The sequence below is a fragment of the Schistocerca americana genome, chromosome 7 (assembly GCF_021461395.2).
Source record: "Schistocerca americana isolate TAMUIC-IGC-003095 chromosome 7, iqSchAmer2.1, whole genome shotgun sequence".
Lineage (NCBI taxonomy): Eukaryota > Metazoa > Arthropoda > Insecta > Orthoptera > Acrididae > Schistocerca > Schistocerca americana.
Genome location: NC_060125.1, coordinates 178,097,514 through 178,122,656, shown reverse-complemented (window position 1 = coordinate 178,122,656; position 25,143 = coordinate 178,097,514). Strand labels below are relative to the sequence as shown.

The following is a 25,143-nucleotide window of genomic DNA, read 5'->3' as shown; positions in this document are numbered from 1 at the left end:
GTACGTGTGCATGGTGATCACATCCCATACTGATGTCGGTGTACACGCGCAGGAATCAGTGGCGTTTTGTAGCACATGTGTTTCTGGGCGGTTTTCTCAACTTATCACGAACACTGTGGACATACAGATTTTGTGTCGCGTGTGTTCCGTATGTGCCTATGCTATTAGAGTCAGTTTTGTGTAGTGCCACGTTGTGTGGCATCACATTCTGCCCCGGCCGGAGTGGCCGTGCGGTTCTAGGCGCTACAGTCTGGAGCCGAGCGACCGCTACGGTCGCAGGTTCGAATCTTGCCTCGGGCATGGATGTGTGTGATGTCCTTAGGTTAGTTAGGTTTAATTAGTTGTAAGTTCTAGGCGACTGATGACCTCATAAGTTAAGTCGCATAGTGCTCAGAGCCAGCCATCACATTCTGCAATTATCCTTAAATTATGAGCATGAGTGTGTGCGCGCCTAACACAGATCATAGCTATTGGCAATATCGCATTTGTTAGCTACTACTGTCCGCACCTTTTAGGCTAGCCTATACCTCAGGCTGCGGCACAGATCTGTTACCACAACCTACAATTCAAAAAATTTAAATGACAATAAAATAGCCCGCATCTCGTGGTCGTGCGGTAGCGTTCTCGCTTCCCACGCCCGGGTTCCCGGGTTCGATTCCCGGCGGGGTCAGGGATTTTCTCTGCCTCGTGATGGCTGGGTGTTGTGTGATGTCCTTAGGTTAGTTAGGTTTAAGTAGTTCTAAGTTCTAGGGGACTGATGACCTAAGATGTTAAGTCCCATAGTGCTCAGAGCCATTTTTTTTGACAATAAAATAAATATTTTCCGTATTCAATGTTCAAGCATATATGACTTTAAATTTCACACCATAATTAAGTCACGCTTCAAAGCTGATACAAATCTTCTACATCTAAGTCTTTCAAAATACTTGGCAGTGTCGCATGGAGTGAGAGCATGTAACACGGTTGATGGTGAGTCGTCTGTCGTATGGGGACGTTAAGCGAGGCAGGCCCGTCGGTGCTATTCGAGCGGAGTAGGCAGCGTGCGGGCACCGGGTTTCATCCACTCCCTGCCCTTCATCCGTAACAAAACAAACACAACAGTACACTGTGCAAACACCCATCAGTCTTCCACACGACACAGAACTACACTTGACACTTGATGATAGATCGGTGGAAGGCAGCGGCAAACCGCCCCCAACGGGACTTCGTCCAGGGTGGCAATGCTGGATTCACGCACCTGTACCCGACACTATGAGTATGGGACTGATTGGTACTTCTGTATTCGTAATACTGAATTTAAGTTACCCCGTACCGGTTTTGAGCGAGGTGGCGCAGTGGTTAGCACACTGGACTCGCATTCGGGAGGACGACGGTTCAATCCCGTGTCCGGCCATCCTGATTTGGGATCTCTGTGATTTCCCTAAATCACTCCAGGCAAATGCCGGGATGGTTCCTTTGAAAGGGCACGGCCGATTTCCTTCCCCGTCCTTCCCTAATCCGATGAGACCGATGACCTCGCTGTTTGATCTCTTCCCCCAAACAATCCAATCTAATCCAATCCAATCCAAATCCGTACCGGTTTTATGTTTGACCAGCTGTTAGCTGCCGCCGCACGTGCATATTAGTAGTTTTGTTATGATGAGTGGTGGTGAGCAAGAAAGCTGTTGTACGTGCTATAACAGCAGCTGCACTCACGTGTCTGCCTGTTTGGATAAGCATAGCTCGTGATGTGATCGCTGCTCTCCCCCTGCGTACAGAGAGCATGGGATGCAGCGAGCATATATGCATCGTGCTTCAGAGGTCGTGTGGAAGTATGGATTAAACACGTTGAAGAGTATATGTGTGTTTGCGTGGCCATCTTTCGCAGCAGCTTTAAAAATCTGTTACTGTTGGTTATCCGTCATGAACTGACTGCAATTTAATTAAAAAGAATTACACCAGACTCGTTTCGCTTTTATTTATGAAGTATCTTTCTTGGTTATTGAAGTCAGCTGAAGACGGATAACCAATAGTAACAGACGTTGAAGATTATATAAGCTCTGTATTAATTACATTGAATCGTATCACATAGCACGTAGCAACAAATTAAAACATTTTCACAAATATGAAGTAGTTCAAAAGTCAAAGAGTAATTTTTTTCCCTAATTCGTGTAATATTCTTCCACTGTGTAAGTATCGTGTACTGTACTCTTTATAAAGTAGCCAGTGTTCTTCCTCGGGTTTCAGGCTATCTCTTCACCAAATTTCGTAGAAATCGGTTCAGCGGAGTATTATTAATAATAAATTCGATCGCCATGCATGTTACGGCAGTTTTTCAGAGTTTGATGTCACATGTCATGAACTATGTGTCATACGATAATATAACTTTGCACATACAGTCCCAACACTGTTTGGAAAATGTGTTGTGAATACAGTTAGCAGTGAAGAACTAATAAATTAAATGTCATACCTGATGGGAAAAACAACAGTTAAAATGAAATAAGCGATAATTTTTCTTTCTCTCATCATTCATTGGGTTGTGTCAGCGAGAAAAAGTTTCGTAAAAGTGTGAAATTATGTGTTAAGTTCGTTGTAGGTTATTAAGTGCTGTCATTGTTAAATACTGGGTCAATAAAGTGTGGGTAGCCGCGCGCCGTAGCGTGCACTTTTTTCACCCTCCCTATCCCCTTCATAGTTAGGTGGTTCTTGCCCGAACAGCGATTCTTTCCAGACAGTAAGTGATATGTGAACCAAGTTCGGTTGAAGCCGACCGTGTGGCTTCGGAGGAGATGGGGAACATACAAATATATACATATGTTCTTATAATATGTATGGATATCTCTTTTTTTCTTTTTTTTCGTGATCCGGATTTCATTAATTAAAGCCTATACGGTACCAGAAATTATGAACAAATTACCTGTGAATGCACTTCGAAAATTCATCTAGTAGCTTCAGAGATTAGTGACTTGAAAGACACAGACGCGACAGTTTTGCAGATTATTATTGGAACAGATTTTTTGGAAGGGAGCTACGCAGACCGTAGCGGTCGCGCAGTTCCAGACTGAAGCGCCTAGAACCGCTCGTCCACTCCGGCCAGCTATTGCATGATGTATTCAATTTAACGGCACTGCCTATCCTATCTATAAAAGCCTATCACTCGTCTGTCACGTCACTGTGACAACGACAATAACCAATATGATACTGGCAGAAGTAAAGCTGTGAGACCGGGCGTGAGTTGTGCTTCGGTAGCTCAGATGGTAAAGCACATGCCCGCGAAAGGCAAAGGTCCCGAGTTCAAGTCTCGGTCGGGCACACAGTTTTAATCTGCCGGGAAGTTTCATATCAGCGCACACTCCGCTGCAGAGTGAAAATCTCATTCTGGAAACCAGTATGATGGTTGTCGCATTCCTGTTCATAAGGTTCGAGATAGTTAATGTTTTTCAGTGCCGACGTACCCGAAACTACACACGGTTAGTTATGTATCACGGCCAAACTGAGTGTTCTTGTATTATCTAAAGATTTTTAAACGTTCAATCATGTATAACCACAGCCAAAGACTACCACTCTTCCAATATCTTGTGCGTTTCGAAATTAATTAAGGTAAAAAGCAAGTAATTAAAATTCTGTTTTCCTTCTATTTATGTTTTACAAGCGTTTTCTGTGTATTAGCTCATACTCAGGTGAAAGCTGACGGACGTCCACAAGGATGCTACAGTGCGAGGAAATAGTTTCGCAAGCTAAGGACTCGCAAAGTGCACAAGTCTTTTGTCTTACCGTAGACACGGATTGTTATGTTGAGTGATCTTGCTAATTGTGTTGCCTAAAACTATAGAGCAAACTTTCACTTCCATACCAGTGGTAGTTACATACTATATTGTTACAAATGGAGAGGAGATAAACTTAAATGTGAATATCAGTAAAATTCACTTTACGACGGACGCACGAGCATCCAACTTAAAATACGAAAAGCGTATAACATGTTATTTTTAAGTACCAATGGGCACCAATTTAAATCACTTGAGAGACAGACAACATGAATTACACAAAAGATCATCTTCCACTGGTAATGTAAGGACGCTTGATGGCTAAACTAAAGATTATATAGCAAAGAATTCCTTGAACGATACGAAACATTCATCAGCAGTCCATCATGGAACTTTCTCAATGGTCATACGTGCTCTAAGCTCGCGAGACAGCTACTCGGATACCAACAGTACATGAGACGTAGACACTAGGGTTTGTTCGCGTTAGAAAACACCCTACTCCACTCCCTCTCCACCTACAGACAAGATTATCAATTACGTAACGTATATGGAGGAAGTAGTACTTACAGGGAGTAGTTTCAGAACAGAAGAGAATATTTATTCTCGCAATGCAAGTACATAAATAGTGACGTTGTTATTAATTAAAAACAAAAGAATCCAGAGTACAGTGAGCCTCATTTATAGTCGGTAATAATGCCATTTCATGTTACCAGTTGAAAGCTTGCTTAAATCGGAAGCAGACAGTGGTGAAATATTAACTTCAGATTTGTAAATATACCATAAGAATAGGCTGAACTAGAGATGGGCCGATGGTTTAAAGCGATTCAGTGAGATTGGTTTAAAACAAAACATTCATGTAAAACCATTAAATAACGGGTTTAAACGGTACAATTGGATTAAGTGGGTAAAGTGTATCAAAAGCAAAAATATATCTTGAGTTAAGATTCTATATTTTGGGCTCAGAATTTTCAATTACTGAATAAAGTAGTTACTTTAAATTCACAAAGTTGTTGACTCAGTCTGCAATATACAGTTGGCCATTACATCGAGTCCTCATCCGGTAAAAGATATTTTTTTGAACCATCTTTTACAAGTGCTCGATCAGAATTTTATCTGACTTTCCGCTGCACTGACACCAGCTCCTTACGTCTGACTATGAGCGGACCATTTGAGTTCTGCCGCAGTTGATATTGGTGGTACATTTAAAATCCTGGATGCCTAAGTGCACTTAGATGCATCAGTATACAGTTTTCACCAGCAGTTCGATAGAGACAAATGGCTAGTAGCAGCCCAGAGACAGTCTTTCGAAAAGAAAGCATTAGCAGCTCGAAATCCCGCTAGGTTTACCGCTATAATGCTTGAATCAAGTTGAAGCAAGTTGTCTAGGGTTGAAACAGGGTGCACTGCTTGACTTTCCACGTCTGGAGTAAGAGCTCCTCTCTTGTAATGGGGGTCCAGAAGTCTTCGGCAGAAAATATTTTACTCTTCTACAGCACTCTCTCTGAACTAGCTGAAACCACAGCAGAAAACTCATGTACTTCGGACAAAACTGTATTGTCCTGCTCGCGTTATAGCGTAACGCATGTTTCAGTAACAACATAGCCTCTTCATGTAGAACAGCAGTCTTCACGGCCATGTTGAACTGTACAGAGGACGAAAAATATTTCCAGTGTTGCCTCCCTGGTTTCAACAAGCTATCAAAACATATTGCCTCAGGAGCCCATAGCGTTAGAAATGGAAGTCTCAGTGTGACACACAGTGTACAAATTTCCTCTTTGCTCTTATCCTCCAACACATCGTTGGGATAATCACTGTACATGAGAGACTGAATTATCTATTTGTCTGCACGGTTAAGTTAATAAACTATTTCGAGAGCAATAATGTGTTTTGATAGTAGGTTGACGCTGTGCGCTACACAGTCTATGCTGGCGATATGCGGATATCGTTGGTATTAAATGCCTGCAGCCAGGATACTTCGAACATAGCAACGAACTTTCCATTTCCTATCTCACAGATAACTTCCTTGGTATCCAATACTGAGCAATTTCCTTTTGCTCTGTATCAAGAACGCTTCTATAAAATATTCGATCCGTAGTCGCCGTTGTGAAATCCACCACCCTGTGGTTCGCAACATCGTCCAGCCATACACGATGGCTGCGAGCGAATGTGATTGCTGGACCTTCTGCGTAACAGCTGCCTGTAAACGTTGGTATTTAGTGTCTGGAAGGATTCCTCCGAGTACGTGGTGCGCAGGTGAGTCATAATTAGATCGGGTCTTCTGGAAGGTTCCTTGCCAATATTTGGATTATAAAAGTAGAAATGATACAGCTCTTGCATGCAGTGCTCTAGCAATGCTTTCGTCAACTCATTCGTCGTGTGTGAGATGGAACGGTGGTATGTGCAACGGTACACCAGTCAGCTTAGGTGCCTCTACAGACCACGACTTGACGTAGTAGGTGTAGACTCAACACTACTCCCTTCAGCTTCTGTTTACGACTGCCTGTGTGTCTTTACATCGGTTGTGCTTTTGGCAGATTATGGACGTAAATGACATTCGCTGAGAAGTTGGCGCAGTCGCGATACCAGTGCATAATGCTGAAGGTTTTCACAATGTTTACATCTGGCGTCCGCAAACCTGCAGCAGACTTGGCAAATACAATAGCCACAGACACTTCCGCAGATTTTTACAGGGTGCCCCAGGAGGGATGCACGATTTTCGAAGGTATTTACAAGAACGATCATTCGAAGCAAAAAAAATCTACTGAACATGGGTTCTAAAACGCATAACTTAAGAGCAGTTGTTCAGTAAAAGAGATGTATAGAGATGTATTTCACAGTAATGAAGATGGGAAAAATTCTCAGAGCTCTTAAGGTATGAATTTTAGAGCCGATGCTACTAGACTTATATGCTTGGAATGATCGTTCCTGCCAATCTCTGAATACTGACAATTCCTGGCTGACCCCGTAAACATGTGAAAGTGTAAAAAGCGCGTCACTGGATTCAGTGTTCTACCTCCAGCACATTCTAACTCTAGCGCTTCCACTGAACAATGTTTCCCCATCTAGGGATGTTGCGATACCCCCCAGTCTTGAGGGTTTTAAAAATACCGTTTTAAATGGTTTTACTGCACCTTCAGGCTGAACGTCAGAAGGGACCATGCAATATCAAGTGACGTTATTACAGATTCTAAATGCAGATATATCTGTGTGAAACATCGTAATCAGATTCCTATACAGACGATTGTCCTCAGCAGGTAGCGAGTCAGAATGCTTCATTTGAAATTTTGGAGGACAGAATGCTTCATTTGAAATTTTGGAGGACATCGTGCATACTTCACTTGATCTAAGTGACACAGGAAAATTCCAGTTTACCAGCTGTATAAGGAATCGCGTGATTAAAAGAGGTAGGGCCTACTGGGGACCAGGGAACCGTCATAGATTGATTTAAGTAGTTTCTGAAAGTTATCTTGAGCAATCAGGAAACTTACTGCTTATTACACGGACCTTAATTTTTCTACTCAAATCAGCTGGAATAGAAAATCAGCCACCATAACCGTGTTGCAGCGTAAATGACTAAAGGTGTTCTGAAGAATGTTGAGAAAGATAATAAAATATTTTTGCTTTACAAATGCAACAGGAAACAGATTACACACTATCTGAGCGGTCGCCAGCAAACACTCACATCTTGGCTCTTTCCACACATTTTCTCCTTGCGAAATTGCAGAGCCAGTAGTTAGTGTAAATGACCAGATAACACAATCTAAAAAATTTAGTAGAAGTAAGTCTACTTTCCACCAGATCGTACGAACGTATCATTGAATAATTTAGCTGTAAGATGTTTACGTAGGCATTAAAGAGACATCATTCCAGTTCAGGTTGATTAAACATTAACAGCATGTAGCCTTCAACAGTTATTAGAAGCGAACAGTGTTCACGTAGCAATGGGAGGCACCAGTACTGCTTGCAGGAAAAAATGGTTCAAATGGCTCTGAGCACTATGGGACTTAACTGCTGAGATCATCACTCCCCTAGAACTTAGAACTAATTAAAGCTAACTAACCTAAGGACAACACACACATCCATGCCCGAGGCAGGATTCGAACCTGCGACCGTAGCGGTCTCGCGGGTCCAGACTGTACGCTTGCAGGAAGGCTCTTACAAGCTTCTGAAAGACGACAAAACGCAACAAAATCAACTTCTTTCTATTAAAATCTGACGAACAGAGTATCACAAATGAAAGAATAAATTTCGAACTCTCGGGCTGCCGTGCTCCGTTCAGTTAACGTCATAAATATGAAATCTTCCGATTCCACCCTCATCCTCGTTTTAAATGGTATAATCCGATTTTCCGCAGTGAACAATGGCGACGAGGCCCTTTTAAAGGGCTGGAAAGATTATCCATTTCCAATACCTGGTGCCGTTCAGCTAAAGGGTGGGGTCTCTATAGGAAGCCGCTTTGTGGGCGAATTTTATTGGATGTTTTGCGTCGAGGCCGGTGTGACGTGTAGCGTACACAAAGCCGGCGCCAGGGGCGCTGCGGCTGTCGACGGGAAGTGTCAGTTAAATTTTGTTTAAAAAAAAGGAGACAATGCCTCTCTTCACCACGACGAGCCCGTTCATTCATTTGGAAGGAAGGGAGATACATTCCGAAAAATCAGTAGCATACCAGCGGTGTTCCGAAAAACTGAGAAATGTTACTTTCATTATAAGCAGTATATGTAGCGGAGTGTTAACTGAGTTCGCTCAATTCTTTTGACACTAGAGAAGAATAAGCTAGCACACTGTTCCACACACAAAATACGAGCGCACAGAGTATTAAACCAGGCTTGTGGTTGTATTGAAGTAAATAGACTTCGTCATGGTTAACGGAGAGAGAACCGATGAGTCGAAATATGATTACCAACTCCCAGCGCGATACTGAAAGCCGCCTTTGGATGGCGGTGAGGCAAGGAAAGTATACGGGGTGTTTTTTCCACTATGTACAAACTCTAGGGATTGATCGATGAGAGGATACGTAACAAAAAGATCTAATGAACTTATGTCCGGAGATTCATGTCCCCCATGCTTGAGACTATTGATTCAAAGAGAACTTCGTTGCAAAGACTGTCTAATACGCGCCGTACCACGCAGCCACAGTTACAGTATGCATGATTTCCTTCTAGAGGGTGGTACTGTTCCTCATACGTCATGCCCTAGCGCCCTCTCCTGCCGTAGTAATTGGTAATGTTGTGTCTGATTCACTTCTCTTGCTGTCTCACCTTGTAGTGGATGTGATACGGCGTTGTACACAATGTTTTCGTATTCGAATCGAGAGCTTACTTACGGAAAGGCAAATGGCAACACGCGATGGGCAGAAAGGCTGTATCAGGAGACCTATCCCCTCTGACAACAACCACAGCATTCAGTGTTTGCAACACTGTTCCGCCATTTGTCTGAGACAGGGTCATTTCAGGAAGCAGGATATCATGAAGGACGTAACCGAAATGTTCGGATACCGTACTTGGAGGAAAATGTAATTAACACTGTGGAAGGCGACCGCCTTGACAGTACCACTCAGTTGGCCCGCCAATACAGGATAAGCCAGACAATCGTGTGGAGCATTCTCCATGACAGCTGTTACTACCCTTATCACTTACAGCGTGTGCTGGGCTTATTAGCGACAGACTTTCCACATTGGGAGCATTTTTGTCGCTTGTTTGTTCATCAGGCAACAACGATTCTGGAATTTGTATCATCCGTCCGATTCACATATGAGGCCACCTTTATGCGGAGTGGTATCTTCAACTTTCATAACAGTAATCTGTGGTATAGTATGCAGAACCCTCATGGTACCGTGACAATGAACTATTAGCTTTGAGTCTGCAGCCGTGCGACCGCTACAGTCGCAGGTTCGAATCCTGCCTTGGGCATGCATGTGTGTGATGTCCTTAGGTTAGTTAGGTTTAATTAGTTCTAAGTTCTAGGCGACTGATGACCTAAGAAGTTAAGTCGCATAGTGCTCAGAGCCATTTGATTTTTATTAGCGTTGATGCAGTTGGGATGTGTGGGCCGGGATAATTGGCGTCTGTATTTTGGGACCAGTCTTCCTTACACGTGGCCTGTTCAACAGTCCGGGACTACCGACGTTTCTTGCGGCTGACATTGCCTCCGCTGCTGGAAGGAGTGCCATTAATAATTCGAAGAGTTATGTGGGTGCTACATGATGGTGCTCCAGCCCACTTCGCCGTCAACGTCCGGACGCAACTGAATCGTGTCATCCCTGATCGATGGGGCAGACGAGGGAGCCCGTGTGATTTCTGGTTAAGGGACCATTTCAAAAGTATCGTGTATGTGGAGCCCATTCCAGAGACACTGGAGCACAGTTTTAATGCTGCCTTTGACACTGTTCGGATGTAGCGTAGCCTTTGTGGACGTGTGAGACAGAACATGTTCGTATGATAAATCAATGCATTGTGAACGTGACCGGATGGAGCTTCGTGGCTTCGTTTGGTATCGTCGGTTCAGAATTTTGTGAGAATGTTAATCGCCGTGCAGCGACGGTTATTAGCGATCGCTATGTCCAAATTTTCAATGAGTTTCATCTTCCAAGGTTGAACCACGACATATCCCTCCAATAGGAAGAGGTAACAGCTCGGAGAATTTGACAAGCCGTGAATTTATAGCGGCGTCATTTTGCCGGTCGATTGTTTCTAGATATGGACATTCACTGGCCAGCACGGTCGCCCGATTCGACTTCCGCTGACTACTTCTTGTGGGGATACTAGAACAGGCCAGTAAACGCTACACGCTAACATACCTTGACTGATACCTTGGGAAGGATACATACAGCTGTGGAGGAGACTGAACACGTTAAATCTGGTGACGGAAGCCTTTGTTCATCGTCTGAAGGAATGCACGGAACTTGACGGTGTATATAGAATTATATTCAAAATTAAGCAAAGAACGTATGTGATATGTAATGGCATGTATTTTTCTTTGTCTCCAACTTGTGTTCCTATAAATTTGTTAATTTGTTTCGAAGTTCTGTCCTTTTCCTCCTGGAGGAACCTTCTTCTATATTATTTCGGTGACTGTGATTTTGTGTGTGTGTGTTTGTTTGTTTGTTTGTTTGTGTGTGTGTGTGTGTGTGTGTGTGTGTGTGTGTGTGTGTGTTAGGGGCAGGCCGAAAAGAGTGGATTTCTTCCCCTACTGTCATTTTTCGGATCGTTACTGGTAACAATATCACATCATTTTCTCAGATGCTTTTCTCGTTACAAATTTTTAAGGAACCTTTGCTGGTGTTGATACACCGCTTTCACCAGTTTTAGCAAGTGTTCAAGTCGATAAATTCAAAGGCCATATTCATCAGCTATAATTCATTTATGTAAATTTTTTGCGGTTATCCAGTTTCACACTGGATATGTGCTACGAGAAGAAAACAGAGGTTTCGTACACTGCACTGGAGTGCGCTTTAAACATAAATTTCTCCCTCGGGCTTGTAATTTTGCGTGACTTAAAGAGGAAACGCTGACTTTTATGAAATGGTAGCACGGTAATTAGCATCCCCTGGTGAGTGGCCTCACGAACCGACTCTGCGGTCAGCCTCCATGCCGAGCAAACTTGCGGGCACCTAATTAGAGCCAAGTTTGATGCACCATAAGAAACGCCTGTAGAAACAGCGGTAGCGGACGCGGCAGGGGTTCTGCAGTTTGTCGGCAACACTCGAAAAGTTTTAACGACTAAATAATTCCGGCTCAAGTTCTTCCCACGCCTCTGCTAAATGTTGTTCAACAGAAATATCCTGCTATCTAGAGGAACTGAAAAGTGATTTGTCTGTGTTTTTCTAAAGCTTATACATGTAAAACGAAGAAAAACAGTTGGTAGAAGTCTTACTGCGTACTTTTTTTAGTGGAAGATAATTGTAACCTAGAAACGTAAATACAACATAGCTCTCAGGTACCATAGTGGACAGTGAACATTCGCATAATTAGAGGTTGAGAGCGCGTGCATAACTTCTAGTGAGCCATGTAAACTATCGCAGTTTCACAATGGTTAACTATCTGTATTTACACTCCGGAAGGAAGTATTTTCATACATTTCCATCCTTGTTCAGTCCGAACTTCTCATCCCTCTATAATAACCTCTACATCGACAGTTCAAAACATCCTTAACGTCCTTTTTCCTGAATCACTTAACGGGTTTATGACACTAGACAGCTTTCTCGCAGTGGCTTAATTACTGCCCCTGCGACTTGTAATGGTACTTGAATTACGTAAGCATTATGGTACCTCACCTGAACCTCTCGATACCAGTAATATTCTACTGTGTTTCTGTTAACTACTTGCATATTTCTGAGACAACATTCAGATTTGATTTCATTTGTGATACATCGATATGTTTATATTGCAATGATATTATTCTTATGTGTATTCTATCTTTTGTCACTATGATCTTTGACGCACTTGTACGCGATTATTAGTTAGTTGTTAACTTGTTAGAGTGTCGGACCTTGAGAAGGTCAAGTCTTGGACGTCATGTTGGAAAGACGCGTATTGTAGTCCGCTTATAAAATGTGAACTTAGACAGTGAGTGTGAGGAAGATGTTTTCAAGTATGTTTTGTATTGTGAAGTGATGTTTTGTGTGTTACGTGATATTGCAATAAAAGCAATTGAAAGGAAGTGCAACTTAATTTCGGAGTGCTGATTATTTTTTTTTACATCACTATTGTGCTAACTTTGAAAGGTTTAATCTCCAAGAATGGTTTGAGAAGCGCATCTACAGAACTTTCGAATATAGCAGAACAAAACCTAGGCCTCTTTCCATCCGAGCTTGGAATCATAATCACTTAGATTTTCAACGACTGAGCCATGATAATACGAGACCAGCGTGGGAAACACAAAAAGATGGGTGCCTAGTTTTTTCATTATTACATGAAATGACTATTAACTGTGCTCTAATGACACCTGCCACATAATATGACTGTTGTTGCCCGAAAATGCAGTGTTTAGCAGCGTGAGCAACACCACAATCGTTATTAAATGCTGACCTTTGTTGTGGTAGGGTTGTTAGAGACTTCAGAATTTGGTTCTACAGTGAAATCTCGACAATACGGTTTCTGATTAAACATACATCACGCAGATAAAATATCGTATGTTTGCGACAAGTTTTTCTGCTGCTCGCTCTCGTGACATTCGCTTTTCACTTGATCCCTTGTGAAGCGTATCATAGAGCATTAACGTTTATAGCTGATTGCTGTTGTAAGCTTTCTAAGAAGTCTAATATTCAGTGTAAGTGTCTCAAGTATGATTTTTAAGACAAATTTATTACTTTTATGTCTCAGACTTAAGTCTGTCGGTATATATAAACATGTTCAGAAGTGACTGTATGTAGCCATTACTTATACTGCATATGAGGCTTCTGTGTTTAAAGTACCTACGTGCATTATTACGTACTCTGTACGCAATCCGCATGAACGATATGCATATGACCTACCACACATGATAACTATAATTCTGTCTAAACTTTATGCATAATCGCAGTGCTTAAATTTCCAATGGAAAACAATGACGCAGCCACTGAGCTAAACAACATCAGAATGTGAATGTAGCGTGAGTGGACAATGACTGTCGCCTAATTCACACCGCAATGTTCAGTTATGACCCTAATAATCACTTTGGCGTATCTGTGCGACAGCGGATAATTAAGCTATGTAACGCAGCTGCTTGCCTGAAGTAAATCACACTGCTTTGTCGTCATTTAAATAATCCTGCTATGTGAAATGCAAGATACTGCGCCAGGTTAACGTACAATTAACAGTAATACCCCGCTAACTGCAATATGAGTTCGAAATATTACAAACTTTTCAATATAAAACGGGATATGGATACTTAATGCCGAATAATTTGAAGAAAAAAAACTAATTGAAATTTAGGTTTGTTTTAATCTGCGAAATTAAAAACGTGTGAACAAGGCTCCATTACTGATCATTGTTACTATAGTGTAAACACCGAACCAAAGGTCTTTAAAATAATATTTCAGGGAAAAACTTTTAACGCCCATTCAATTAACTCTTTAAACAAAATTTGCATTCAGTATCTAAGGATGAAAAGGTTGATGTATTGCTTTCCTGACTTCGCGTATTTACCAGATAATGAACAGTATCCTAATAGCCAAACAATGCAACTTATGAAAATTTACAAACCGAAACTGAAAATGTTCCCTTACGTGACACCTTGTGCAGAGATGGCGCGGGCCGATGGATATTAATTTATTTAACAGAGTCCAAACTACAGTAACAGAATTCCGAAATTAAACCTCCACAGCAGGACATTTGTCTACTTTACTGCTGCAGCTGGAGCCAAATACATGGGCCTTGCGTGGATCCCAGCAGCAGGGAGGACAGCGCAGTTGCAAGCCAAATGCATCAGGCGGTAAAGCGACGTGCGAGCTGCGAGGTTCTAATACATGCTAAACATTCCGTAATGTTAGTAAGTACGCGACTGCATTAGACAGGGTGTTTATTACGTTCCGTGGAAAAGAGGCTCCAGTGAGATGTCTACAATCGCGGAGAAATATGTAGCGCAATGTTTAATTCCGTGGTAAACGTGCGGTGAGAATATTATCGTCGGAATTGTGCACGCCTGAGCGCCAAAGCGGAAACTGCATAGGTCTGCACTACGCCGGATACTCGGACATCGGGTGTTGCAGTAGACACCCGCTCTGAGATCATGCTTGGACAAGCGTTTCATCAGGTAATGTGCCGAGAATCGTCTGTACTTAGTGCTGTGGTCAATTTAGGCGAACGAGAAGACCAACTGATAACTCCTGCACGTCAAATGGCTCTGAGCACTATGGGACTTACCATCTGTGGTCATCAGTCCCCTAGAACTTAGAACTACTTAAACCTAACTAACCTAAGGACATCACACACATCCATGCCCGAGGCAGGATTCGAACCAGCGACCGTAGCAGTCGCGCGGTTCCGGACTGAGCGCCTTAACCGCGAGACCACCGCGGCCGGCCTGCTGCACGTCATATCCAGCGAACGGGAAACAACGCATGCCTAGCCACGAGCGACTAGTATGTCGGTTACGTATAGTGCTGTTTCCATCTAAGTCCGCATACTTCAAGTTTTCAAGTGGTACTTCCTCTAGGACAATTCGGTCAGAAAGTTTCCGATAACGATTAAGATTTTTCAGTGAACTAAGGATGTATTACAGTCTCCTGTATTCCCACATCAAACATTCATGCACTTTACTATCCGTGACGTCGAACCTACTACAGGCCAGTACGAATTATCAGTGGCGCAATAATGAAAATTTCTTAAATTCAAGTTTCGAAGATTTGTCGTGCTTTATTTTTTGGTGAAAGGAATTCTTTGAAGAAGAAAACTACGGTCTTGATATCTCATCGGAACGGAGCGACCGCGTTCTATTCATCTCGGCAATCTCGCTGCCCAATCTGCTGATCAAAACGCACGTGATACGGGTGGAAGAACCCTTTTGTGCGGAAAAGGGAAACTATGCTAGACTGACGTATTCTAGGTTTACTCACAGGATAACAAGTGGATTAGAATGAACGTCTGTCAAGATATTTGCCCTCTGAGTAGCATCCCAGTGCCTATTCGACAACACTTTTTATACATTGTGTCGAAAACCTTCTGTCGGGATACCAGAACCGTGCTCTTCCCCTCCTTACTGCAATCTGCCTAAAGAAATTGTTGTCGTGTTCTGTCCGAAGACTGGTCTGATGCAGTTACTCATTTTAGTGTGCGCTGCGAAAACCTCTTCATTTCTTCGTAACTACTGCACCCTCAATCTTCTTGAGACTGCTTATTGAACTCGAGCCTTGCTCTTCCTCTAAACACACACACACACACACACACACACACATTCATTTCCTTCCATAACCAAACTAATTATTCGTCGATGCTTCAATGTGTCTTTCACCCGTTCCCTTCTTTTATTAACGTTGTGTCACAAATTTCTTTTCGCCCCACAATTCGATTCAGTTCCTGCCCGTTAATTACGCTATCCACCTATTTGAGAAGCTTCTACTCTTTTCTTGCCTCATCTGTTTATCGCGCACGTTTCAGTTCCGTACAAGACAGCACTCCATACCAATACATTTAGAAAAGACTTCCTAACACTTACAGTTGTGAAGTTCCAACATACAAATAGAGCATAGGACCAGAAACTTCTCTATAAAATATTTTTATTTTCTGTCAATATCTGCCACAGTTGCAATGAAGTTATGTCGTTGTGGTGACTAGTTTCGGACCACTACGTCTATTTTCAAACCAAACTTGCGTTTAATTGGAAAGAAATCACATTATATACTAAATATGAAGCTTAACATTTTGTATTTATGTAACGATTTCTAGCGACGTGTAATAATGAACATTTGGTTACTCACACGTTCATTGGTGGACTCTGTGATTATACTTGTGGTCCGAAACTAACCAATACAGAGAAATGACTATTATTGCAACTGTGACGGATGTTGTTGTTGTAGTCTTCATTCCAGAGACTGGTTTGATGCAGTTCTGCATGCTAATATATCCTGTGCAAGCTTCTTCATCTCCCAGTATCTACTGCAACTTACATCCTCCTGAATCTGCTTACTGTATTCATCTCTTGGTCTCCCTCTACGATTTTTACTCTCCACGCTGCCCTCCAGTACTAATCTGTTGATGTCTTGATGCCTCAGAACATGTCCTACCAAATGATCCCTCCTTCAAGTCAAGTTGTGCCACAAATTTCTCTTCTCCCCAATTCTATTCAATACCTCGTCATTAGTCATGTAATCTACCCATCTAATCCTCAGCATTCTTCTGCAGCACCACATTTCGAAATCTTCTAATCTTTTCTTGTCCAAACTATTTATCGTCCATGTTTCACTTACATACATGGCTACACTCCATACAAACACTTTCAGAAACGACTTCCTGACACTTAAATCTATACTCGATGTTAACAAATTTCTCTTCTTCAGAAACGCTTTTCTTGCCATTGCCAGTCTACATTTTATACCCTCTCTACTTCGGCCATCATCAGTTATTTTGCTCCCCAAACAGCAAAACTCATCTACTACTTATTTTGCTCCCCAAATAGCTAAACTCATCTACTACTTTAAGAGTCTCATTTCCTAATCCAATTTCCTCAGCATCACCCGGCTTAATTCGACTACATTCCTCAGAAACACCTTTCTTGCTATCGGAAGTGTGCATTTTATACCCGCTCTGCTGAAGAAGTGGAACATCATATGTGTCTCTGTGTGCGAAATATTTTTTCCCACGATAATATACCTTAACTATACAAACAAAATAGAAAGCTACAATTGTTCTTTACTGATGCGTGACGTTTTTTATCACTCGCTGTCGCAGAAAATTAATGCTAGGGTGCACTGAAGACTCTCTGACGCTCGTTGGCTTGCGCCAGACGCTTAGTGAAGAGGCGGCAGCGCTGAGAGGGTGCCGGCTACCTGGTCGGAACAGGTAACGTGGAACGAGGCGGCGGCCATTGCATCGTGTTTGCGCCAGCAGTGTTTGAGCAAGACGTTATCCCGGTCGTGTTTGCCGCTCAGCCGCCGACGCCGTCTCGCGCCGCCGAGCACACGGCAAACAGCAAACGAACGGGAGGCGCCTCTCTCCGATCGCCCCCGCCGGCGCAAACAACGCTGGATCCCGCTCGCCGCTGCCCTGTCACGTAGCCCAACCTGTCCAACGACGGGGCGCGCTGTTGAGAGTCTACCCGTTCCTAGGCGCGAGTGTTCGTCAACAAACGCTCCATGTAACTTCCTCCATGACATGGCACACCATGACCCTTTTGACAGAATGGAAATGCCCTTTTCTTAAGAAAAAAAAATTAACGTAGATTCCGTAAGCGGAGAATATGGCAAGATCGTGATATGATTCCTCCGTACTATCGCAGCACGAACGCCGAAATGGCAGGTACTGAGGTAAGAAAGAGAAAGAAAAGCACTTAAAATCGTTGAGTATTGGGAAGGAATCTAACATGGATGAGATATCTGTGAGCTCCTACAGAGATTATGCGAACGTGCGTGCGACTCCTGAAACAGTAATATATTGTGGGTAGGTAGAAGAACGGAGGGTACTAAGTGATTGGTAAAAAACCAGTGTCATTCCAGTTTTAAAGAAGCATATTCGAACGGATGCACATAATTAAAGGTATACTAGGTGTAACTGATTCCCTTTATGGTTTTGAGGACAGGTTCCTTACAACAAAACACGCAGAAAAAGTCTAGGAAACACGTGTTCTAGCCGGCCGGGGTGCCTGAGCGGTTCTAGGCGCTACAGTCTGAAACCGCGCGACCTCTGCGGACGCAGCTTCGAATCCCGTCTCGGGCATGGATGTGTGTGATGTCCTTAGGTTAGTTACGTTTAAGTAGTTCTTAGGGGACGGATGACGTCAGAAGTTAAGTCCCTTGGTGCTCAGAGCCATTTGAACCATTTTTTTGAACACGTGTTCTAAAATGCATACCTTAAGTGGTACAAGCACTTGTCCAACGTCGATACTGTAAAGCACATCTCTTCTTCTGCAAGCTCTTCGGTCTTGTACTACAAAAAATGGCTCTGAACACTATGGAACTTACCTTCTGAGGTCATCAGTCCCCTAGAACTTAGAACTACTTAAACCTAACCAACCTATGGACATCACACACATGCACGCCCGAGGCAGGATTCGAACCTGCGACCGTAGCAGTCGCACGGTTCCAGACTGTAGCGCCTAGAACAGCTCGGCCACTCCGGCCGGCTTCTACTACAAGCTCCACATTTTTGGAGGAAGTAATATGGACCAAAATAAGAGAAACGACCATTAAAAATCGACTCTAAAATACATATCTTAAGAGCTATGAGCACTTCTTCAATAGAAGATGAGAAAATGCTTACAGCTCTTAAGACATGCATTTTAGGGCCCATATTCATCAGACTTTTTTTCTTTTTCTGGTGTAAGGAACCTGTCCTCGAAGTCTGTAAAGGGAATCTAGTTACACCCTGTAAATTGCTGACATCAGTCTATTGTAGAATCATGGAACATGCTGTGTATTACTGTAAGTGTGCACTGCACTATCGCATTGACTGGTGCATTTTGATCGATCGTGTGGGAGAAGATTCAACACCAGTCCAAGAGGTGATCTGCTACGTTCGCCGTTTAATGATCGCATTAGTTCACAAAGTATTGATGCCTACTGCATTTGCAAATGTCCTGTAAGGCCGAAATCGGTCAACCGCGTAAGCTTTAGTAAAATTAATACATGTTAACAACAGCCGAAGTCGAAACCTTTAAAATGTCTTCATTCTGGGAACAAATGTATGTTTGAAGTACTCCTCATGAAGAAAATGATCTTCTGTGATTGACTGTTCGTTTCAGTTGCGTGTAGTTATCAAATCCTATCCTATTCTTTATATTCTTCAAATACTCAAGGCTTTCCAGCATTTTCCCTTCAAAAATATTAATCATGAAGGTGTTGTCTGAAGAAATGTCTAGATCATTTTATTTTGTCATTTCCGTCTCCTGTAATAATCTACCTTCCGTTTACTTCTCTTTTGAATTCCACGTTGGTTTTTCTTCCCATCCAGCTCGTTCCTGTCATTTTACGTCACGTCCATATTTCAGCAGCTTAAATCCTATTCCTTTTCAATTTATCCAGAGTCCAATTTCCACTTCCACAGAGCAGTATACTCCATACAAATGATTTTGCAGAGGGTTTTCTGACATCTATATTCGTATATTTGCTGATTCAAATGGTTTTCTTACTCATAAATGCCTATTCTACCAATGCAGTCCTCCTCTTCATCCCCAATAAGCATGTACTGTCCTCTGTGATTATACTACCAACATAAAGAAATTATTTCGCCTGATCAAATCTGGAGTCATAAATTTTCCTATTGGTTTCATTTCTCCCATATTTTTCCGTACTACCATCACCTCTGTTTTCCGTTTGTTCACTTTTAGTTTCCATAGCTTAAGAGTGTCTGGTAGGACTTGCAACATCCTGTTCATGTCTTTTTCGGAGTCTGCAGCTATCACGACACTATCACCAAAATTTGTCTTCCCCAGTACAGTGATATACCTTTCCTTTCATCCTGCTCTTAATTACAATAATAAGTATTTTGAAACTAAAAGTAGGGAAAGATGCACTAGCCACTGATATGCGTTTATTTTCGGTATGCCTTGCAGCTATCACACAATGCTCTTCTGAAGCGCCTGAGTCACTTGAAATAACCCTGCATTACCGTATTGTTTACTACTATCTTAAAACTCGTAAACACTCTTGTTACGAAAATAGATGGAACAAATTGTTTAGAGAGATTCACAATATGATTTCTACTGTCACGTTTACAGATTATATGTTGTAGAAAAGTTATCAATAACTTTTCAAAGCTTAGAGTAAAATATTTCAGAAAGACCAACTAACTTCATTCATAAAAAAGTGAGACCCTCTGTTAAAGCAGATAAAGGAAGCAATATTTCAGATGGAGAACTGGCCCTGTCCGATTGCGCCCTGAATAACTGAGACTTGCTCTGATTGGACTCGGCCAGGTTTTATTCACGCTTCTTCCACAGGCTTCTCATGCTGCTTGCTAGTACCGTATTTAGCTCATACGGCAACAAATGCTGATACCTATTTGTTACGCAAAGTCTGGTGATCTTTTTTCCTTGAAAAGTTAGAGCAGAAAAAAAACTAAAAAACTGAATGTCTGTATATAACAGATACATGACATCGAGAAGAAAATACTTTTCTAATTCTCTGGCCGAAGATTAGGGGAGAGTTTCTTCTTTTATACCACTCATATACACCGACGGAGATTTCAGTTAAGACTGCAAAGATGTATAGTTTGATGATCGTTTACTCTACTTTTTCTTTGCACATCTTAGTTTCTGTAGAATCGTCAGACAGACAAAATGACATCGGAACCTAAAATACATGAAAACTACTACTGCTGCGCTTGCTTAGTAAGATTTCTGTGTGAAGTCTACTTTCAATAACTTGTAGTCATTAATTAGTTTGTTGTTCTTCCGTTCTGGTAGATATTACAAATTTGTGACACTGGGAACAGCAGTCAAAAAATTGACTCTGAGCACTATGGGACTTGACTGCTGAGGTCATCAGTCCCCCAGAACTTAGAACTACTTAAACCTAACTAACCTAAGGACATCACACACATCCATGCCGGAGGCAGGATTCGAACTTGCGACCGTAGCGGTCTTGCGGTTCCACACTGAAGCGCCTAGAACCGCTCGGCCACACCGGCCGGCGGCACAGCAGTCTATTTCGCAGATGTGTATGATAACAAGGGCAATAAACATTTATGAGAAAGATAGCACGCTAAACTGTATTCGTGGTCGGTCTCAACTTATTTTGAGGTGGCTACCACAGATACGTTCTCAACTAATTAGCACAGGTAATAAAATTTTAATTACGCAGCTCGGTCGAAAATGCAGAAGGTTACCTGTAGAGGAGGAAAAAGAGCAACGGAGGTAGCCAACCACACAATATCGAGAGAACATTCTTTCTGATTTATCTGTGGAATAAATCTGAGTTTCGGCCATTTGGGCGTGAAACGTAGTTTATGCAGAAAAACGGCCCGCTTTTAAAAGGCTGTTTCTCGGTATTAAATGTGTGCATGATAAAGTATTGTCAGCTTCAGCGAACATTACTTAAGACGTACACATACAAGCACTGAGCGACCGGTGTTTACACTTCAGTTAAGCTTTCTCGTACTAATAAAATTATTGCCATCAGGCAATGTAAGGTAATTCTATAGTTACCAGTCTGTTGTTATACCCCAAATCCGAAGCCAAAAGGAGTGTCCTGAAGGGAAACAAAAAAAGTAGCAAGTACGGATTCATAGATCTTATTGCTGTCGAATAGACCCCTTCAGTTACCAGAGCACAGTTATCTTTGTAGACTACTGAAATAAATGCATCAATTGAAATATACAAACAATTGTTGAGCGGTAGATAAAGTGATACCAGCCTTAAGGAACAAAGGAGAACACTGAAAAACTAAAAATACCACACATGAGCATACGGCGAACACGTGCACGGAACTAAATACTATGTTGGTTGCACAATTATCACAGAAAGCTGGACCTGCCCTACCGACCTCATTACATCTCACATCTCTTCCGCTATTGTCTGTCATGCTTGTAAACACTGTGCTTTTAGTCTTTTCTATTTTACTATTACGGGTCTTCTCTCCACTATGATAGAAGGAACTATTTTTACTATTACGGTCTTACCCACGTATCGCGTGGCAGCATGTCAGATATGGGAAAGTGCCTCTTACTGCAGTTCTGCAGTTGAACGCTGGGCGAGATGGGGTGCTTATCAGCTCTCTGGTCTACAGATTATGATTTCAAATGTGCGATTTTTCCATTCCTACATAGTGTTACAATTAGATCAGATTTCTGGCTGACGTCACTAATTGGAGGTGGACTATCTCATGAGCAAGGGATTGAGGATATTGGTATTTAGTCCCTTAACCCCCCAACCAACCAGCAGAAAACTGGACACCTTTGATACACTGTAGACACACAAACATAAAAGGCAACAACCTGATAACATTTTACAAGGCCGTGTGAAAAGTAATTCTTCCGAATTTTTTATTCTGCTCTCAATATTGGTCTAGTTATTCTGTCGACTTTCCCGCTTGACTGACGCAAGTTCCAAGTGGATTGTTGATGACTGGAAACATACTGCCTTGTCTGACGAGTCTCGTTTCAAATTGTATCGAGCGGATGGACGTGTGCGGGTATGTCGACAACTTCATGAATCCATGGACCCTACATGTCGGCAGGGGACTGTTCGAGGTTGTGGAGGCTCTGTAATGGTGTCAGGCATACGCAGTTGGGGCGATATAGGACCCCTGATACATCTAGATACTTGACAGGTGACACGTACGTAAGTATCCTGGCTGATCACCTGTATCCATTCATCTCCATTGTGCATTTGGAGGGACGTCGACAATTCCAGCAGGACAATGTGACACCCCACACGTCCAGAATTGCTGCAGTCTGGCTTCAGGAGCACTCTTCTACGTTTAAGCACTTCCGCTGGCCACCAATCTTCCCAGACATTAAGATTACTGAGCATATCTGGGATGCCTTACAACGGACTGTTCAGAAGAGATCTCTATTCCCTCGTACTCTTGCGGATGTATGGACAGCCCTGCAGGATTCATGATATCAGTTCCCTCCAGCACTACTTCAGACATCAGTCGAGTGCATAACACGTTGTGTTGCGGCACTTCTGCGTGCTCGCAGGGGCCCTGCACGATATTAGGCAGGTGTGCCAGTTTCTTAGGCTCTTCATTGTATGTTACACGGTTCGGGCGTGATAAGTCATAAACGTATCCAGCTGTTTGAACTGACTGGCTAGACCGTTCATCTGGTAACCCTATAGTCCTAGGCATCTGAGTGTTGACGGTCCGCCCTGCCTCAACACGGAAGCCCCAGTGGAGGCGTGTTGAGCCGTGAAGCAGCCTGAATCGCGCACGCAGTGCCAGAAGACGCGGCGGCCCGCCAGCTGCGGCGCTGCCAGGAACACCAGCCTTGACCCACAGCCGTCCAGCGGCCGGCTGAGTCACAGGCGTCCACGCGGCCGCTCCAGTCTGGCCGCAGCCGCCAGGCTGGGAGGCTCGGTCGGACCGCCACGCTTCCAGGCAGGGAACAGCGAAACGCGGAAACGGGGCGGCGCCGGCGCTTCGCGCTAATTGGCGGAAAGTGCTCCATTGGCGTGGGACGGCGGCGTGGAGGCTGCGGGCGCGTCACCGCTCCACTACTGCCAACTCGACACGAGAGTGGTGACGCGCACACGGCCGCTCACTCGAGAGAATTAGCAACGTAATTTGGGGCACTTCTGACGTCACGCTTGATACTTGAAGCAAGACTTCAGTAAAATCAGAACGCCTTCCAGTGGATTTGTCGACCTCGAAATATGGTTATGACGTTCCCCTTAACTGTGCGGCCTTCAGTTCCACAAGTCTTGAAGCATCGTATCTTGTTTTTCCTTTATATATATATATAACAAGGCCCCGGGAGTAGACAACATTCCATTAGAACTACTGACGGCCATGGGAGAGCCAGTCCTGATGAAACTCTACCATCTGGTGAGCAAGATGTATGAGACAGGCGAAATAGCCTCAGACTTCAAGAAGAATATAATAATTCCAATCCCAAAGAAAGGAGGTGTTGACAGATGTGAAAATTACCGAACTATCAGTTTAATAAGTCACAGCTGCAAAATACTAACCCGACTTCTTTACAGACGAATGGAAATATTAGTAGAAGCTGACCTCGGGGAATATCAGTTTGGATTCCGTAGAAATATTGGAACACGTGAGGCAATACTGACCCTACGACTTACCTTAGAAGCTAGATTAAGGAAGGGCAAACCTACGTTTCTAGCATTTGTAGACTTAGAGAAAGCTTTTGACAATGTTGACTGGAATACTCTTTCAAATTCTGAAGGGGGCAGGGGTAAAATACAGGGAGCGAAAGGCTATTTACAATTTGTACAGAAACCAGACGGTAGTTATAAGAGTAGAGGGACATGAAAGGGAAGCAGTGGTTAGGAAGGGAGTGAGACAGGGCTGTAGTCTCTCCCCGATGTTATTCAGTCTGTATATTGAGCAATCAGTGAAGGAACAAAAGAAAAATTCGGAGTAGGTATTAAAATCCATGGAGAAGAAATAAAAACTTTGAGGTTCGCCGATGACATTGTAATTCTGTCAGATACAGCAAAGGACTTGGAACAGCAGTTGAACGTAATGGATAGTGTCTTGGAAGGAGGATATAAGATGAACATCAACAAAAGTAAAACGAGGATAATGGAATGTAGTCGAATTAAGTCCGGTGATGCTGAGGGAATTAGATTAGGAAATGAGACACTTAAGGAGTTTTGCTATTTGGGGAGCAAAATAACTGATGACGGTCGAAGTAGAGAGGATATAAAATGTAGACTGGCAATGGCAAGGAAAGCGTTTATGAAGAAGAGAAATTTGTTAACATCGAGTATAGATTCAAGTGTCAGGTAGTCATTTCTGAAAGTATTTGTATGGAGTGTAGCCATGTATGGAAATGAAACATGGACGATAAATAGTTTGGACAAGAAGAGAATAGAAGCTTTTGAAATGTGGTGCTACAGAAGAATGCTGAAGATTAGATGGGTAGATCACATAACTAATGAGGAGGTATTGAATAGAATTTGGGGAGAAGAGGAGCTTGTGGCACAATTTGACTAGAAGAAGGGATTGTTTGGTAGGACATGTTCTGAGACATCGAGGGATCTCCAATTTAGTATTGGAGGGCAGCGTGGAGGGTAAAAATCGTAGAGGGAGACCAAGAGATGAATACACTAAGCAGATTCAGAAGGATGTAGGCTGCAGTAGGTA

The 25,143-nt window shown here is 42.8% G+C and overlaps 1 protein-coding gene across 1 annotated transcript in view; it reads left to right on the top strand.

Moving 5' to 3' along the window:
• The window catches only part of LOC124622828, a 96,882-nt gene extending 73,419 nt beyond the window's left edge, over positions 1-23,463 (top strand). Inside the window, exon 4 of the mRNA XM_047148620.1 lies at positions 23,251-23,463. Coding sequence (XP_047004576.1) covers positions 23,251-23,463 — 213 coding nt within the window. The remainder of the gene's footprint in view (positions 1-23,250) is intronic.
• The last annotated feature ends 1,680 nt before the right edge of the window (positions 23,464-25,143 follow it).